Source organism: Propithecus coquereli, unplaced genomic scaffold, assembly GCF_000956105.1.
Source record: "Propithecus coquereli isolate 6110/MARCELLA unplaced genomic scaffold, Pcoq_1.0 Scaffold163, whole genome shotgun sequence".
In the NCBI taxonomy this organism is placed as follows: domain Eukaryota; kingdom Metazoa; phylum Chordata; class Mammalia; order Primates; family Indriidae; genus Propithecus; species Propithecus coquereli.
The window spans coordinates 3,703,434-3,720,620 of NW_012140858.1; the positions used below are offsets into that span (position 1 = coordinate 3,703,434).

A 17,187-nucleotide genomic window follows, 5' to 3' on the forward strand; every position below is an offset into this window, starting at 1 on the left:
TGGGAGCTGGAAGCCCTGAGTATTAATCCCCACAGGGCGCCACGCCTGCTTGTGACCTTGGGCAGGTCCCCAGCCTGTCCCTGGGCCACCATCTCTCACTCTTCCCCTGGCAGGGGAGGGAAAAGGCTCTAAGGACCCTTACCCTGGGGACATCCTGGCCCTCCATCCTCCTGACGATGGTGGGCCTGTCTGCTGATTTCCCAGCTCCCTTTCTGGATATCAAAGGGGTATCCATCCTTAGATCCCTGAGTATATGAGCTGGGGGGCTTCAGTCTTCTACCCTTTCTTGTACAGGTACAGAAACCAAAGTTCTGGCAGGGGTGGACTCGTGCAGAGTCTCGGGACAGCAGGGCTGGATGTTAGGAGCCTGTCTGGGAGTGTTTCTCACAGCAGAGCTGTGGGTATCCCACACCCATTCTGTGGATGGGGGAAGACTTAGGTCCAGAGCAAGGGGAGAGTTTATACAAGGTCACTGCGGGTTCAAGCTGCTTGCCAAGTCTGGGAAGGCCCATGACCCTCCTGGAGACCTGACAACAGCAGCACAGGCAGGTGGCTTCCCCCAGGGTATTTGGGTGGGGAAGAGAGGTGTCCAGAGCTTTCCTCCCTGCTCAGCAGAGTGGCAGGGGCTGAGGGGTCTCCCCGTGGCTGACGGCTCCGGTGCAGGCGTCAAGCACTGGGCTAGGATTCTCATCCTAGCGTGGCCCTGACTGCTGTGTGACCTTTGCCTGTCTCTCCCCTTCTCTGGGCTCAAGTTTCCCATCTGTGAGAGCTCTCGAGGTCTTTCCAGCCCCGGGTCTTGATTCCAGACAGCTCCGATGGGAGGTGACCCTCAGGCAGGCACCTGCTGTGTCCAACGAGAGGAACCCATCCCACCACCCAAGCTGGGGGTGTATGGTTCGTTGAGTGCCCTCCACGTAGCCAGGTCCCGTGTGGGGCGAGGACGTGGAGGTTCCACTGGGTGGGTACCGACTCGTCCAGTTGACCCATGCGTGGTGCTGATTCCCAGGCATCAGGGCTGTAGCTGGGCTTGAACTCCACAGCCCGGGCCCCGCTGGGGATCCAGCTTTCCATGGCAGGGGCGGGGCAGCTGTGTCCGTGCCCTCCAGTGACGCAGTGAGTGGTACCCAGGGCACGTGCTACCCAGGACGCGCTTCCACTGGGGTGTTAGGCCCAAGGCCAGCTGCATCCTCGGTGTCAGCCTTCGGAGAATATCTTCAGTGCTGCTTCTGCTCTTCTGGAATAAGTTGAGTAAGGTCATAGGGTTAGTAAGGGGCGAGCTTGGCTTCGAATCTGCCAGGCAGGCTCCAGGCCCGTACCTGACATGAAGCTGTCCTGCATCACATGCCACATGGTACAGCAGGAAGGGGTGTGTCCAGGAAGGGGTGCATCGCTTGTACCCTAATTTCTTCCCAATGGCCTGGCGTTTCTCTCCTGAAGGTCAGTCTACTTCTCTTTCTCTGTTCCTCATTTTCTTCTGCCCTCTGTTGTGGACTCTCTCTTTGTCCTTCCACATTTGTCAACTGAATCTCTCTATTACCCACTGAAGTCTGGGGATTCTAGGAGCATCTGTGTTTAAAATAGATCCAACAGAGGACTAACTCCAAAGCTGACCCAAGAGACAGGCCCCGTGGTGGCCTCTGGATCTAGAGATTTATGGGCTGATGGGTTCTGTGTGGAGGCTGGGGCTGGACCTGGGGCTTCATGAGGTGTTAGCCACGGCCAGGGCTTGCGACCCTGGGTCTGGTGAGAGCATCTAGAAGGACATGGGCCTAGTACAGAAGAAGTTCTTACAAATGGAGTCGTAGAATACATATTCTTTTATGTCTGGCTCCATTTGCTCAGTAAAATGTTTTTAAGACTCGTAACATGTTATTGTATGCATCGGTTGCACATTCTCTTTCAGTTGAGCGATATTCCACTGTATGAAAACACCACTGCCTGTCTGGCCATTTACCTATTCATTTGGGTTGGTTCCAGCTTTAGGTTATTATAAAGCTGCTATGAAAATGCTCGTAAGAGGCTTTTTGCGGGCACATGTGTTCATTTCTCTTGGATAAATAAATACCAAGCATTAGAATACTGGGCCATGGGGGATGTATGTTTAACTTTTTAATAACTGACAAACCATGTTCCAAAATAACTGTAGCATCTTACGCTCCCCCCAGGCATGTCTGGGAATGCCACTTGCTCTGCATTCTTGCCCATGTTTGGTGGCATCGGGCTATTTAATCCTGGCTATTCTAGCAAGTGGGTAGTGGTATGTCATTGTGGTGTTAATTTGTAGTTTCCTGATGAAAATGACTGTATTTTCTAATGATGTCGACCATCTCTGCATTTACTTTTTTGGCCATTTATATTACTTTGGAAATTATCTGTTTAGGCCTCTTTGCCTGTGTTTTGATTGGGCTGTTTGTCTTTTTATTATTAAATTGTAAGAGTTCTTTATTCTAATAGGTCTGGGTTCTCTGTCAGATGTATATATTAGAAAGATTTTCAGCTGGCCTCTGGCATGCCTGTTGATGTTCATATAGTATCATTTGATGAGCAGATGTTTTTCATTTTGTTGATGTCCACTTTATCATATTTTTCTATAGTTAGTGCTTTCTGGGTTCCTACCTCAAGGCTATCCTTGCCTACTTCAAGATGGCAAAGATATCTTCCTTCCTTATCTTTTAGAAGTTTTATAGTTTTAGCTTTTGCATTTAGGTCTGTGGTCCATTTCAAGTTAACTCTTGGGAACAATGTGAGGTATGAGTTGAGATTCATTTTATTCCATACAGATACCTGGTTGTTCTAGTACCATGTGTTGGAAAGATTATCTTTTCGTTCTGCATTGCATTGGTAGCTTTGTTGAAGGTATTTAAATGCGTAAGTGTGAGTTCATATCTCCCATTGATCTGTTTGTCTATCTTCATGCCAATTCCACATGCTCTTATTTACTGAAGCTTTGTGGTAAGTCTTAAATCAGCTCCTCTTAGTTTTTCTACTTTGTTCTTCTTTTTTGAGAATATTTAGCTATTCTAAGAACTTTATTTTGCCATATAAATGTTAGTTTTCTCCAATTTCCACCAAAAAAATCCAACTGGGATTTTGTATGAGATTACATCAAATCTATAGACCACTTTAGGGAGAATAGACATTGCAATAATATTGAGTCTTCCAGTCCTTGAACATAGTATATCTCTCTGAGTATTTAGGGCTTATTTAATTTCTCTCAGCAGTTGTTTGTACTTTTCAGAGAAGTCTTGCATATGTTTATTAATGGTGCTGTGATTTTTAAATTAAATTTTTCAATTGTTGCTATTACATATAAACAAGCAATTCTTATATATTGAATTTGTATCCTGCAAATTTACTAAATTCACTTACTCTAATAGACTTTTTGTACACTTCTGAGGATTTTCCTTGTACATGCGGATGTCATCTGTTAATAAAGACAGCTTTACTTCTTTCCAATCTGCATTCTCTTTATTATTTTTTTCTTCCTCACTATTCTGGTTAGGACCCTCCAGTACAATGTTGAGTAGAAGAAATGAGTGGGTATCTCTACTTTGTTCCTGATCATAATGTTTAGTTTTTTATTATTAAGTATTGTGTTAGCTAAAGTAGGTTTTCAGAGATGGCCTTTATTAGTTGAGGAAGTTACCTTCTATTCATAGTTTTCTGAAAGTTTTTATTATAAATTGGTGTCACATGGTTTTTTCCTACATCTATTGAGATGATTCTATGAATTCTTATCTTTTATTTTGTTAGGGTAGTAAATTACATGGTTTTTAAAAAGTAAGTCACCATGCCTATACTTTATTAAAATATATTAACAATATCAGAAAGCCAAACAGTGAAATGAACTGAAATAAGTTACAACATGAGGATGTTTATCCTTTGCCTCAGAATGACTTCCTTCTTCGAAGCTTCTTTTCTTTTTAAATAGGATATATTTAAGGTGTATAACTGGATGATTTGTTATACATATACATTGTGAAATAATCACCACAATCAAGTTCTTGCATAGGCATCTAAATTACTTAAAGAGCCAGGGTAGTTTGTATAGTTCATTTGTTCTCAAGAACATGTTTTCCACCCACTTCTATCTAAAATTCCCCAGGATTTTAAACTGGCTTTTAATATCACTCCCCAAACTGCCCCCTCAAGGGCAGGGAACTACAGTCCTAGGATTAGCAGAGTGCCCCACACTCAAATCAGTGATGTTTTAATCATGGTCATAATCAAGACCATCTGGTGATTTTTTTAATCTTTGTTGAGGTATATTGTCATACAATAAAGTGCCCATAATTTAAAGTATAAAATTTGGTAAGTTTTGACGTACATGTTCACCCATGAAACTCACCATGGTCTAAAGAACACATCCACCACCCCTGTTTGCTCCAGCCCTTCTGGAATCCCTCACTTACCACTTCATCCCCAGGCAAACACTGACCCGCTTCCTGTTAATGTAGATTAGTTTGCATTTCCTGGAATTTTACATATATGGAATCTTACAGGATGAACTTTTTTTTAGTCTGGCTTTCACTACGCATAATTGTTTTGAGATTCATCTATGTTTACATGTATCGGTAGTTCATTCCTTTTAATTGATGATAAGTAGTATTCCATTGTCTAGATATATATGCCACAATTCCTTTATCTATTCACGTATGGATGGACATTTGGGTTCTTTCCAGTTTGGAACCAACGCAAATAAAGCTGCTATGAACATTTGTGTACGCATCTTTGGAAGGACAAATGCTTTCATTTCTCTGGGGTAAATATCCTAGGAGTAGAATGGCTGGATCATATGGTAGGTGTATGTTTAACTTTTAAGAGACAGCCAAACTGTTTCCCAAAGTGGTTATGCTGTTTTACATTCCACCCAGCACTGTACTTTTCTTGTAATGTCCTTGTCTACATTGGTTATCAGAGGAGTGCTGGCCCCATAGAATGAGTAGGGAAGAGTGTTCCCTCCTCTTCAATTCTCTGAAGAGTTTGTATAGAATTGGGATTATTTTACTTAAATGCTCTATAGACTTCAGCACTAAAGCCATCAAGCCTGAAATTTTCTTTGTAGGAAGGATTATTCAGAAATGTATTCCATTTGGGAATTATCTAGATTTTTTTGTTACTGGTTTCTAATTTAATTCTATTGTGGTCAGACAGCATATTCTACATAATTTCCAATCTTTGGAATTTATTGAGATGTTTTACGACCTACTACATGGTCTCTCTTGCTGCATGTTTCATGTCCACTTGACCAAAAAGAAAAAAAGTGAATCCTGTTGTATCAATTAGGTTAGGTTCATTGATAATGTTGCTCAAATCTCTATACTCTTCTGTGCTTTTTTTAAAAAATTGGTTTGTCCTGTCAAGTACTGAGAAAGAAGCATCAAAATTCTCAACTATAATTATGGATTTGTCTGTTTCCCCTCTTTGGTCTGCCAGTTTTTGATTCATGTAATTTGAAACTCTGTTATTAGGTACACACACTTAGGATTATTATGTCTTGATACATTGACCCTTTTTGAAATTGTGCAATGCACTTTTTTATCTCTAGTAGTAACTATTGTCCTGAAATTTACTTTGTCTGATATTACAGCCATTACAGCTTTTTTAGGATTAGCAGTTGCATGGTACAGCTCTTTTCATCATTTTCTTTTAATCTATCTGTATCTTTATATTTGAAGTACGTGCATATAGTTTATTCTTACTCCTTTATCCAGTCTGGCAGTCCCTGCCTTTTAATTGAAGTGTTTAATCCATTTACACTTAATACAATTTATTGATATGGTTGGATTTAAGTTTACCATCCTGTATGTTTTTCTATAGGTCCCCTTTGTTCTTATTATTTTTTCTTATTTTCTTGTCTTCTAGTATTAATCAAGTATTTTTAAAAATTTCCTCTTAGCTTTCTAGCCATAACTCTTTTTCTTTAGTGATTACTCTGTGGTTTATAATATACATCTTTAATGTATGACAATATACCATGAGTTTATATCATGACACATCATAATGTAAAATGTAAACTCTTCAGAGAGTTTATTAATGTAAAAGCCTTACAGCAGGACACTTCCCATTTACTACCCTCCTATCCTTTGTGCTTTCCTTGTACATTTGTGCCTACGTCTGTTATAAACGCAACAGTTAGTCATTTAGCTTAAAACAGTCAATTATTTGTTAAAGCAATTAAGAAATCAGAAAATGCCTTTTATATTTACTCACATATTTACTGTTTCCTGTGATTTTTTTTTTCCTTCATGTAAATCAGAATTCCATCTATTATCATTTTCCTTTATTCCGGAAGAACTTTCTTTAACATTTCTTATATTGTAGGTTTGTTGGTGAAAGATTCTCTCAACTGAAGATGTTTTTATTACACCTTCCCTGTTGAGGGATATTTTCTCTGGATATGGAGTTCTGGGCACAGAAATTTTTGTTTCAGCATTTTAAAAATGTCATTCCTTTATCTTCTGCCTTACATTGTTTCTGATGAAAAATCAGAGATCATTCTGATTGTTATTCTCCTATATTTAAGATGTCTTTTTCCTCTGGATGTTTTTAAATATTCCTCTGTATGACTGGTTTTTAGCAGTTTGATTATGATATGTAGTTTTTTATGTGTGTTTATCCTGTTTGAGAGCTTCATTGAGCTTCTTGGATCCTAAGTTTGTATTTTTTATTGAATTTGGAAATTTTTCAGCCAATATTTTTTCAAATATTTTTCTTTCCTATCGAGATTTTAATTACATATATGTTAGACATTTGATAATGTTCACAGATCAACTGAAGCTCTGTTCATTTTTTTCAGCCTGTTTTCCCTTTGTGCTTCAGTTTGGACAGATTTTATTGCCCTGTCTTCAAGTTTATTGATCCTTTCTTATGTAGTGTCCAATCTGTTTTATTAGAAAAATTCATTAAGTAAATTTTTTATTTCACCTATCAAATTTTTCATCTCTGTAAGTTACGTTGGTTCCTTTTTATAGCTTTCATTTCTCTCTTTATTATGTTCATGTTCTCCTTTAAATCTTTGATCATGTTTATAACAGGTCCTTGTCCCCTAATACCATCATCTCTCTCATTTCTGTATGTTTCTGTTGACTGGTTTTTCTCTTAATTATTGGTCACATTTCCCTGCTTCACCTGAAAAATAATTGTTCATTCTGTGCTACATGTTGCAGATACTGTGTTGTTGACCGAAATTTTGTCGTCCTCCTTTGAAAAGAGTTTTGTTCTGGCAGGCAGTTATTTCACTTACAGATGAGCTTGATACTTCAAAAGCTGGTTTTTAAACTGTGTTCAGGCAAGTCTAGAATAGTTCTTATTCTAGGACGAGAGTAGTTTTTCTAAGGCATGGCCTTTCTGGTCTCAACTGAATGCCTGAAGTATTCATATTCAGCAAGTCTCTGCCAGGTGGGAACTCCAAAACATCTCCCAGTCTTGTGCGACCTCTGAATCTTCACTGAGCTCACAGCCCTCCAGGAGCTGTTTTCTGCGGATTTGTAGAGACTCACGCTGCTCAAATGCAGTTGGGTATGCAGCCAAAGACTTCAAGGGGGCCCCTCTGCACATTTCTGAAGTTCTTTTTTGCTGCACAATTCTCTCTCCCCTTGTTATTCTGCCCTGAAAATTCGAGCCACCTCAGAAGCCCTGAACTCTCATCACTGCCTCGTGGGTTCAGCAGGATGGCACGCTTTGGGCTCCACCTCTCTCCACCCTGGTCCAGAGAGCTGGAGTGACCAAGGGGCTCACATCTTGTCTTCGCTCATGAGTCACAGTTCTGCACCACCTTTGTCCAGCTTTGCGGTCGAATATGGCAGGAGGGCTGGTCCTGTACCAGCTATGCAAGTGTTCCAGTTCTCTTTCTAAGAGGAAATCCACAAGAAGGGCTGTGGATTTTGACTCCTCCGGCATCACACCTCCCATTCATTGCCACCTCCGGCCTGTGAGCACGTGATTCCATCTGCCCTGAATACATTTTCACCCCCTCTACCTTGTGGGGGTTTTCTGGGAGACTGTCTCGCTGGTCTCTCCACCCTCTTTCTTGAATCCTTATATTCTCTCAATTTTTTTTTGCTTTGGTTAAATTTTCAGCTTTCCAGAAAGAGCAGACCACAGTGCTTTGTCATTTTTTAGCTATCTCTTGGATGTAAATATCGCATATGTATTTCTTTTAAGGGAAGTCAGCCAGTCTGTTGGAGACTCTTGGTGAGAGCTCCGGTAGGAATTGCAGTGTGCTAATGTGCTAATGTTCCACGTGCGGTCAATGGTTGGAGCAAACTGTTGAGTGAAATGAGCCGGGAGCCTGGGAAATTCATCTTGGCTCAGCCCTGACCCACTCTGTGACCCTGAAGTGGTGCCCATACCTCTCTGAGCCTCCATGGCTCCATCCACCTTCTACCCTTGGGGCCAGTGGGAGGATAATATGTCAGATAGTTTTGTGGCATAATTATGTCCCCTCGTGCATCCCTTCTTCGATGTGCTGTACTTCAGCAGTGCTGAGTTTTACTTTGCTGGCCATTCATGCATCAGTTCGCAGATTCCACAGTATCTGTTGGGCCTAACTGTGTTTCAGGGCCTCTGCCAGGCACTCAGTGCGTGGTGGGCTAAACTGGCAGAGTTCCTGCCTCGCGGAGCGCACAGGCTAATGGGGACATAGTCATCGATCAAATGTCTCACCGTGTGTTCTTATTGATGGTGATCAGTTCTTGGAAGGGAAGAGGGAGGGGACTGAGATAAATGGCCAGGTAGGGAGGTATCAGGGACGACTCCCCAAGGAAGTGATGTTTACATGTAATACTTAGGACCAGCAATCAAAAATTTGAGGGAAGAATGTTCCAGACCAAGGGAATAGCATGTGCAAAGGCTATGAGCTTGGAAGAGAAACAGGTATTGTAGGATGTCAGATGGCGAGGTGAATGGCCAGGAGGAGGCTGGGGAGTCCCAGGCAGGGGGGTGGGAGCACACAAAATAATACCCCCAGGTCATGCGCTCCCTGAGCTCCCTGCCCCAGGGAAAAAGGGGGTGGTCTCCTGTAGAATTCCAGGATTCTCACAGCAGGAATTGTAGACAATTGACAAGGTCTGATTGCGAGGGGATCCTAGAAACCATTCTGCAGGGGTGGAGATGGAGGCTCAGAGGGAAAGCAGCTTGCTGGGACTATTGTTAGAAACTCTGTTCCTTGTGCCAGGTTGCCAGAATGTGTGGGTGAGTGCCACGGGGTGGCAGTGGGATGCGGGGGCACATGACCCTGTGCAGAGGTCCCCGAGTAGCTGGCACACTCAAGCTCCTGTCTCATCCTATGCTAACATTCCGTGTGGCCGTAAACAAACGTATTATGTCAGTAGCCAGAATCAACCTCTGGGCCTTGGTTTCCTTATCTCTAAAAACTCCCAGCCATAGCTGCTTACATTGAGAGAGCAGGTTGCCATTCAGGGTGCTTCTCTGGCTTCCTTAGACCCCCACAAACGTCCGCGAGGCCGGCCGTGCAGGGATGGGCATCCATGGCTATCAGTGGGGTGAGGCAGGAAAGCAAGGCCAAGAGGGGGAAGTAGAGTCCAGGATTGCGGAGGCCGAAAGGAATGGAGCTGGGATTCAGAGGTGGGTTTGCCTCACTCCAGACTCAGTGCTGGTTCCGAACAGTGAGCCACTACCTATGGTCGCCACACTGTGCCCGACGCAGGAAGAGAGCAGAGAAACCGGAGATGGGACTCTGGGTACCTATCACACCATGACTGTGTAGGTTTAGTCCCTGGCTAAAAAAAAAGAAAAACTGGAAACTCTCAGACAAGCCGTCCTTCTGGTTGGCCTCCGGGGCCTCGGAGGTCCCTGGCTCAGAAAGAGGAGGGAGAGTGGGAGGAACACGGGGAAGTATCCTTCCCACGGGCCCTCTCAGCGCCTGGTTCAGAACGCGAGAGGCCAGAGGGCGGGAGTTCGGGGAAGAGGGACACCTGTGTCCTCCGCACTCTCAGGCCATGGAGATTTCCTTCTGGCGCTGGGGTAGGGCCGACAAGGGCTTGTTTAAGGGGCCACGACTGAAGAGCTCCCCAGCTCCTGGCATCTGGCCACCACTGTAGGTGGAGGAGCGAGTGACCCTCCCAAAGGGGAAAGGGGAAACCCTGAGTCCCTGGAGCCTCCCTGAGTGCCTCAGGGGAGTGATCAAAGAGTGGCAGAGTGGTCCTATTTGACCTTGGGCAAGGCCCCCGAACGGCTCCCCATCTGCCAGGATGGGCAGATGTGGGGCGTGGAGTCTTTCATTTGGGCTCCGAAAGCCATGGGCGGAGTCTTGGATGCCCAGGACAGATGTCATCCTAGAGCCGGGAGCTCATAGGGCCACCTCCGCCCCAAGGACAGGAAGGCAGCAGCCAGGCTGCCCTAGGCAGGCCCTGCTATGGCCAGGTACTGAGGCAAGAGGGTACCTCAGGTGTCGTTAATTCCTGGGGGTCTCTGAGCCCCTGGGCAGCACCAGAGGGGCCCTTCCCCTTGCTGCCTAGTCCTGTTCCTGCCTCCAGGGGAGCTCCGCAGATGTCCTGTGATCTCTGAGTGAGAAGGCCCCCGCCCCCTCCTCTTTAGTTATTATCGTGGGAGTGTGGCCAGGTTCAGGGGTTTGCCACCACTGGTGGTGGCTCAGGGCAGCGTGAAGGGGGCTGGCCACTGCCCACCAGAGACTGCCAGAGGTGGAAGCCACTCGAGAGCCAGCCCCCCACTTCCCAGTGACCCCAGCTTCTGCATAGTACTCAGGGAAGAGAGACGGGGCCTGAGTAATGGGGTCCCAAGCTTCCCCAGACGTCAGGGGACTACTGTGCTTATGTCGATGAAAGCGTCAGCTGCTGGGTTAAGCTCTGTCCCCTGCCGGCAGCAGTTCCCAGTCAGGGCCCACAAGGTGCTACAGAGCCTTCTCCTGCGCTTCCCCCACCCCACCGACCAACCCCAGCCTACCCCTGCCTGTCTGCTTTCTGTCATTACTTCTGAGCCGCCATCCTTTGGAGGAAAAGCGGCTTTAGCCAACATTCTAGGAGATGCACTTGGGCTTGGAATGACTAGTTCAGGTGCCCTGGCCGTGGGTCACAGGCTGAGTTCTTGGGCTGGTCAGGGGTTGTGGGTGACCTACCCAGCGGGCTGCCAGTGGCCTCCAGGTGACTCTGAGTGTGAGCTGGTGGCTAGGCTTCCCTGGAGAGGCTGAGGGAAGGCTCTAGACTCCCAGACTTTCTCCGGCTCGGGGTGGAAGCAAGAGTCCTTGCTCTCTGTGGCACGAGAAGAGATTGAGCAGAGACAGTCCCAACCCTCAGACGTGGGGGCCTGTGGCCAAATTAGCCACTCAGTTCGCCCACTCCGAGGGCCCTCGGGGACTGAGAGCGTGACCCTCTCAGGTACTGCCCCCGGGTGGGAGCCGCCGGACGATCCAGACACAGGCTCTGAGTGTTCACATCCAGAGGTCTCCCCATCTCCACGCTTCGTGGCAGCGAAGACCCAGACGAACCAGTCGGGGAAAAAAGCTCCGGCCTCCGTGGTCCGATGCGCCACCCTCTTACACCGCACCCCTCCAGCCACCCAAACCCAGACGTTCCGCACTCCAAATTCGGGATCTCCAGCAAGCAAGGCAACTGCAGGTACCAATGGCCTCCATCACCCCCCACTTCCTCCACGCCCGTTCTCGCCACCTGCCACAGCTGTGCCTGGGGTCCGTGTTCCCTTGCAAGAGCAAGACAGGAGGTCCCGTAGTCCTCTGGGACAGATCTGGGTCCCAGCTCTGGCTCTGGCTGGCTCTGGGACCATGGCCAGCCACCTGGCCTCTCTGAGCCAGGTTTTCTCCCCCTAAATCAGAGGGGGTTTACAAGGATATTTGCAAACATTTTTTTTTCAAGTAGTGGAATATTTTTTCCCGAATCACGGCCCAACGGGCCTGTTTTATTTGGCCTTTTCAAGGTTTAAAAAAAATTTTTTTAATTAACATTTGAACATTAGGAGATTTTATGTAAAACTTTTGATTTCTAGCTGACATTGAAAAGTCAGATGTGGCAGTCCTGGGCCCAGTTTCCTACAGGGCAGCAATTGGCTGCGTCCTTCAATAGGGCACGTGCTCTCCAGTTTTCCAAAGTCCCCACCATTCCCTACTGCCTTCCCCAACACAATGGCCATGTGGCAGGTGTCATTTCTCATTGCGATCACACTGTTGTCTGTCTTACATCCAGCCCAGTTCATCCATTTATGTCACCTGCCCGGACTGTTGGCATGAGTTTGCATTTCCCACCTTTCAGAAAACTCAAACAGAAATCTCATTTCAACAAGGATCTGCTCTGCACGAAACAGGATGGTTATGGTGGACCTAGAACCTTGGGTTCTTGGCCTTCCCCTACCTAGCACTACCCGTGAAACCCTTCCATGAGAGACAGAACCAGGAGGAAACTGGTGGCTGCCAGCTTCAGCATTTTCCAAGTCCATGCAGCAAAGGGCTCTGGCTACAGAAGAGTGAACAGACAGTAAGAAGTTCCCAGCAGTCATTTCCTCCATGAAACCTGATCAGACACACTGTGCTGAGCAGCAGCTGTCAGGAAGCCTTAGATTCGTACTTGGGTGGAACAAGTCTCAAGCCACCCGCCTGTGATGTGTGGGCTGTAGGGTGGAGTGATGGTTGGTGCTTCTGGGACTGTGGGCCTTTCGGTTGCCCTCAGGAGACCAAAGCCACTTCTTGAATATATAAACGATCAAGCTGAGAACTCAGGTAGAGGACCTACTTGGTTCATCCAGAGACTAATGACCAAGCTGAGTGACTAGCTGTGCTTGCCTTTACTCTTTAGTTCAGGAGGCTAATTTTGGGTAATAATCTGGTTCTTCGAAGATGTGTTTATTGTGCTTAGATCTCCCAAAAGGATAATAGTTAATCAGCCTTGAAGGTAATGGCTTTCTAGGTACCGTGTTGAGAAACTTCAGTAACCGTTGTGTTTTTGCAACAATAAGCTAGAAACAGACTGGTCATGAAGGCCTTGTTGGTGGTAAATATTGGCTCAACTAAATAATGGAGTCATGGCTTTTGAATCTTGCTGTTACTCTTGTGCTTTGTGGCCAGGAGTTTTTACGTCTGCAGTTTCTGCAGAGAACTGCCCACAGGGGCTGGTGTGGTATGTGGCAGGTCTGGAACCTCAGCATCTCCGAGATGAGCACCCAGCGAGCTACGGGCATGCCTTGGGCTGTTTCATGTGCTTGGGAAGACGCGTGTGGTGAGGGTTACATCTGGGCAGGTCAGAGGGCACCAGGTTGGGAGCAGGAACCTGCAGGGCATGTAAGATGGTGCATGCTGGAGGTAGAAGTTGTCACTGCCCTCATTGTCCTGGAATGAGTGGCTCTTCATGCGTTTATGAACATGCCCATGCGTGAGACCTCACCTCTGGTACCGCACGTTGGTTTTCAGCCAAAGGTGCTTGTGGCGGGGAAATCCGTTCACAGTTTGCATTATCACCTGAGCAACGGAGGACTAATTTAAGAGTTTGCATCCTCAGTTGTGCTAAGTTCTACCAACGTGTGGATCAGAACAGAAATCCTCTGTAGATGGGTACCTGCCCCATTCGTACACAAGGATTAGGATGGAAAAGGGAGTCACTTCCATACCCCAGACCTTTTTAAAAAGGTAGCGTCTGTCCTAAGTTGAAGTCTTAATCTGCTATCTTAGAGGGTTAGCAACACATCCAGCCCCAGGAACTTGACAATCTCACTCTTTCCTCTTTTGTTTCTTCTATGAAATGGGGATGACAACATAGCCCTCACAGGGCTCTTGGGAGGGTTAAGGGAGACCATGGGTGTAAAGTGTCTGAACCAGCACCTGGCACATAGTAGGTGCTCAGTAAACAAGAGCCCCTTCCCCCTTATCCTCCCCAGACAGAGAACTGAGCTTTCTTTGCCAGTTTACAGATGCTGTCTTGAGGCTCTCAGCCCTGGCATTTTACAGACATATTTTGAAGGAAGGGTCGTCCTTGTGAAGTTAGCAACAGCCTCTGCGAGAAGGAGGCTGTATTGGAGGCCCTGTTACAGGTGGGAGGACTGGAATTGAGCAGGGCCTGGAGGAGCTGCCTCTGGCTTCCTTCCCCATCGTCCCTACGACCATCTGGAACCCCTGCCCCGGCATCTGAGCACTTTCCCTTCTGGAGCAGGGTGGACCAGCAAGAGTGGCATTTCCCAAAGTGGCTTGTCCGGGATCACCAATTTTGTGGGATATTATGGAGTCTGATATTTTTAAAAACAAGGTTCTGTAGGAACCGCTGTTATGTTTGGGGAAGGCTAGGTTAGATAATGCTAAATGGGTCTCTTTCTAGTTGAACTTCCCAGAGCCTTTGATATCTTTGTGCAAGTTGTTCCTCCTTAAGAAAGGGACAGGTCAGCTGCACACCCCAATCTGACTTGGTCTCTGAGGCCTTCATCTTCTGGGTCATCCAGCATCCCCTCATGCCAAGAGCACCTTGGAAAAGCCGGGTGTCTTCCAACTCAGGTGTTCTGTCTCAGTACCTTCTGCAGGTGGTGGTGGGGGGTGCTAAACTCGTGGTCGTGGTTTCCCACCTGGTGGGACCTTATCTCTGCATCTCGGGGGTTTCCAGAGAGCACCTGGGAGAGGCTGAGCCACTTAGGAAGGTGCCAGCCTGTAAGCAGAGACATCCCAGATGTCACGCGGGGAGGTAGTCCCTTCACAAGTGAACTCTGACCAGACCTCACCTGGGCTTTGGCTGCCAGGGGTACGGGGCTGCCCTGGCTCTCCCAGTCATGCCTTTTGTCCCAGGTTGCCCCCCCTGCGACCAGGATCCATCTAGCTGATGGAGCTGGAATCACCAGGAGCCAGGCTGTCATCGTCCCTGCTCCTTTGTGGGGGCTGTGGCCACAGAACCTGACAGGAGCGGTGGACAGTAGATCCAGATGACTTGATGTCACAAATGTGGGAGACCCAGGCCCATCTGCCATCTGTTCTCTGGCGTGATTTCATCTGTGTGCTCTTGGGCAGGCCACCCCACCCCCACCCCTTGCCTGGACCTCCTGAGCACCGGCCGGAGGGTCTCTTGGGGCCCTGGCAAGGGATCAGGCCACTCCAGTGGGCGTGGCGAGCTAGGGAGGTCTGGCCTGGGGTCCTGGGACCCTCACTCTGCCCAGCCCAGGGGCAGCCTCCTGCATGCCCCTCCCCTGAGACCGAGTGCTGGCCAGTCACCACTGTTCTCTCCCCTCTCTCCCGGCCCCCACCCAGCAGAAAGCGCTTTTAGTCGGAGAGTAGAAGGCAAAGCACAGAACCACTTTGAGGAGACGAACAGCAGCTCTCAGAACTCCAGCGGTGAGTGTGCCCAGGACAGCCACCCTGTGTGGCAGCTGCCGCCTCCGCCCGCTCCCACCTGGCAGCAGCACGGGCACTCTGTGGGCTGGGGTCTTTGCAGCACATGATGGATCTTCCTGGGAGGAGGCTGGGGATGGGTTAGAGGGAGACTAGGCCTTTTCCTAGTTCCCTGGGGGCAGGGTATTAGAGGGAGGGGCCTTATCCTCCAGGGACATCCCGCTGGGCCTCAGGCATCACGGGGACTGTGGCTCCTCTATGTCCCCGGCGAGAGGAACTGCCCTCTCTCCAACGCCTGCAACATCAGCTCAGCCGGCCCCAGGTGGCTGAGCCTAAGAGAGCCGTTGGTGTGTTTTTAAGGTAAACGTCTCAGCTAGTTTCTTTCAAGGAGAGGCAAAGCGGGTGCAGCTGAGAGAGCTCTAAGCCAGAGGCCCTACTTTGGACCTGCAGCCATTTAGAACAAAGGTCCCCTTCCAGCGCCTACCACTCAAGTGCATTTGCCGGAGATTCCCAATGGTGTTTGGCGCCCCCTGATGGCTGCTTCGGGCAGGACCTCAGCCGAGCCCTAGAGGCTCTAGAACAGCAGCCCAGGGCCACTCTCCCCACCAGACACATCATCAGCCTGGCAGGGCCGTGGCCGTGTCCAAGAAAGGCACAGCGAGCCAGTCTGTACAGTGAGAGCCAGGGCAGGCGAGGAGAGGGGTTCTGACACTGGGGTTACACTAGGGTAAGGCGCCCACTCGCTTTCTCGCACAGTCGAAGTCGATTTCACCCACTGTTGGTTGTCAGCCTGTGGTCAGGCGCCGTGCTAGGCAACGCCTGGGTGTAGACAGATGATGGATGAAGCTCACCTGTCAGGGCTTCTGAGAGATACCCAGGAGCACAGACTTCAGCGCGGAGGCGTCTTCCTCACAGTAGGAGCCCCCCTTTGGGCTCTGGCCCTCGTTTGAACCCCAGCTCCACCACTTACCAGCTGGTGACTTGGGCTAGTGTCTTCATTTCTGCGCTGCTGTAAAGCGGCTTGAAGAACACACATGGCCCCGCGGTGGTTGTAAACATCTGGCAAGTGCCCACACAGATTCCGTATTCTGAGGTCAGGGGTGTCTTTTTGTGGTTATTGTTGGGTTTTTCATGTTATTTGTTTTTAAGTAAACCAAGTGATTTGATGACTGCCCTGCAGAAGGGGGTGAGGTTTTAAACAATGTAACCACATAACCTCTCCAAGAGATGGGCCTCAGAGGGATGGAGTGACGTGCCCAAGGCCACGCAGGAATAAGTAGCAGTGCCGGGCCTGGAACCGAGGTCTCCGGGTGTGCCCTGTGCCCCTAGCCAAGCCATGCTGCACCCGCCGTGCGTCTCCCGCCACCAGAGCTGACAATCGCCATTGGAAACAGTGGTGCCAGTACTGCTGCCGGCAGCCACCATTTATTGAGCGCTTACTATGTGCCTGGCTTGTGTTCAGAGCTCTATGTGTCTTATTTGTCTCCATCCTTACCACAGCCCCGTGGGGGGTCAGTGTTACTGTGATCCCCGCTTTTTGGATGAGGAAACTGAGGCTCAGAAGAGGTCGATTGTTGTCCCAGGCCCCCCAGGTCGTAAGTGGTGGAGCCAGGATTCCCCGTCTAATCCATCTGGGCCTGCTCTGCTGCCTGCATTTGGGCCTTGCCAACCTCTGGCAATGCCAGGAACCGAAGGGAAGATGCCAGCGAGCAGGAGGCCTCAAAAGCACAGCCCCTCTCCGTGGCTGCTCTGGTGTTTGGTACCAAACACTCCCATCCTGGTGCCAGAGCCCAGAAGCAGCTTCCAGCTCCCTGTCCTGCAGTGAGCCACCATGTGGGGGCATCTGTCACCAGTTTTCCTGTGGCCTTGCTCTGCAGAGTTGGGGTATCCTAGAAGGA

The 17,187-nt window shown here is 48.2% G+C and overlaps 1 protein-coding gene across 3 annotated transcripts in view; it reads left to right on the top strand.

Moving 5' to 3' along the window:
- Positions 1–17,187, top strand: part of ZNF618 (zinc finger protein 618) — a 163,782-nt gene that overhangs the window by 133,833 nt on the left and 12,762 nt on the right. For 2 of the 3 annotated variants that reach the window (XM_012641146.1, XM_012641147.1), the window contains 2 exons: positions 11,358–11,597; positions 15,209–15,292. In XM_012641146.1, coding sequence (XP_012496600.1) covers positions 11,358–11,597; positions 15,209–15,292 — 324 coding nt within the window. The remainder of the gene's footprint in view (positions 1–11,357; positions 11,598–15,208; positions 15,293–17,187) is intronic. The other variant, XM_012641148.1, reaches the window with a different exon arrangement.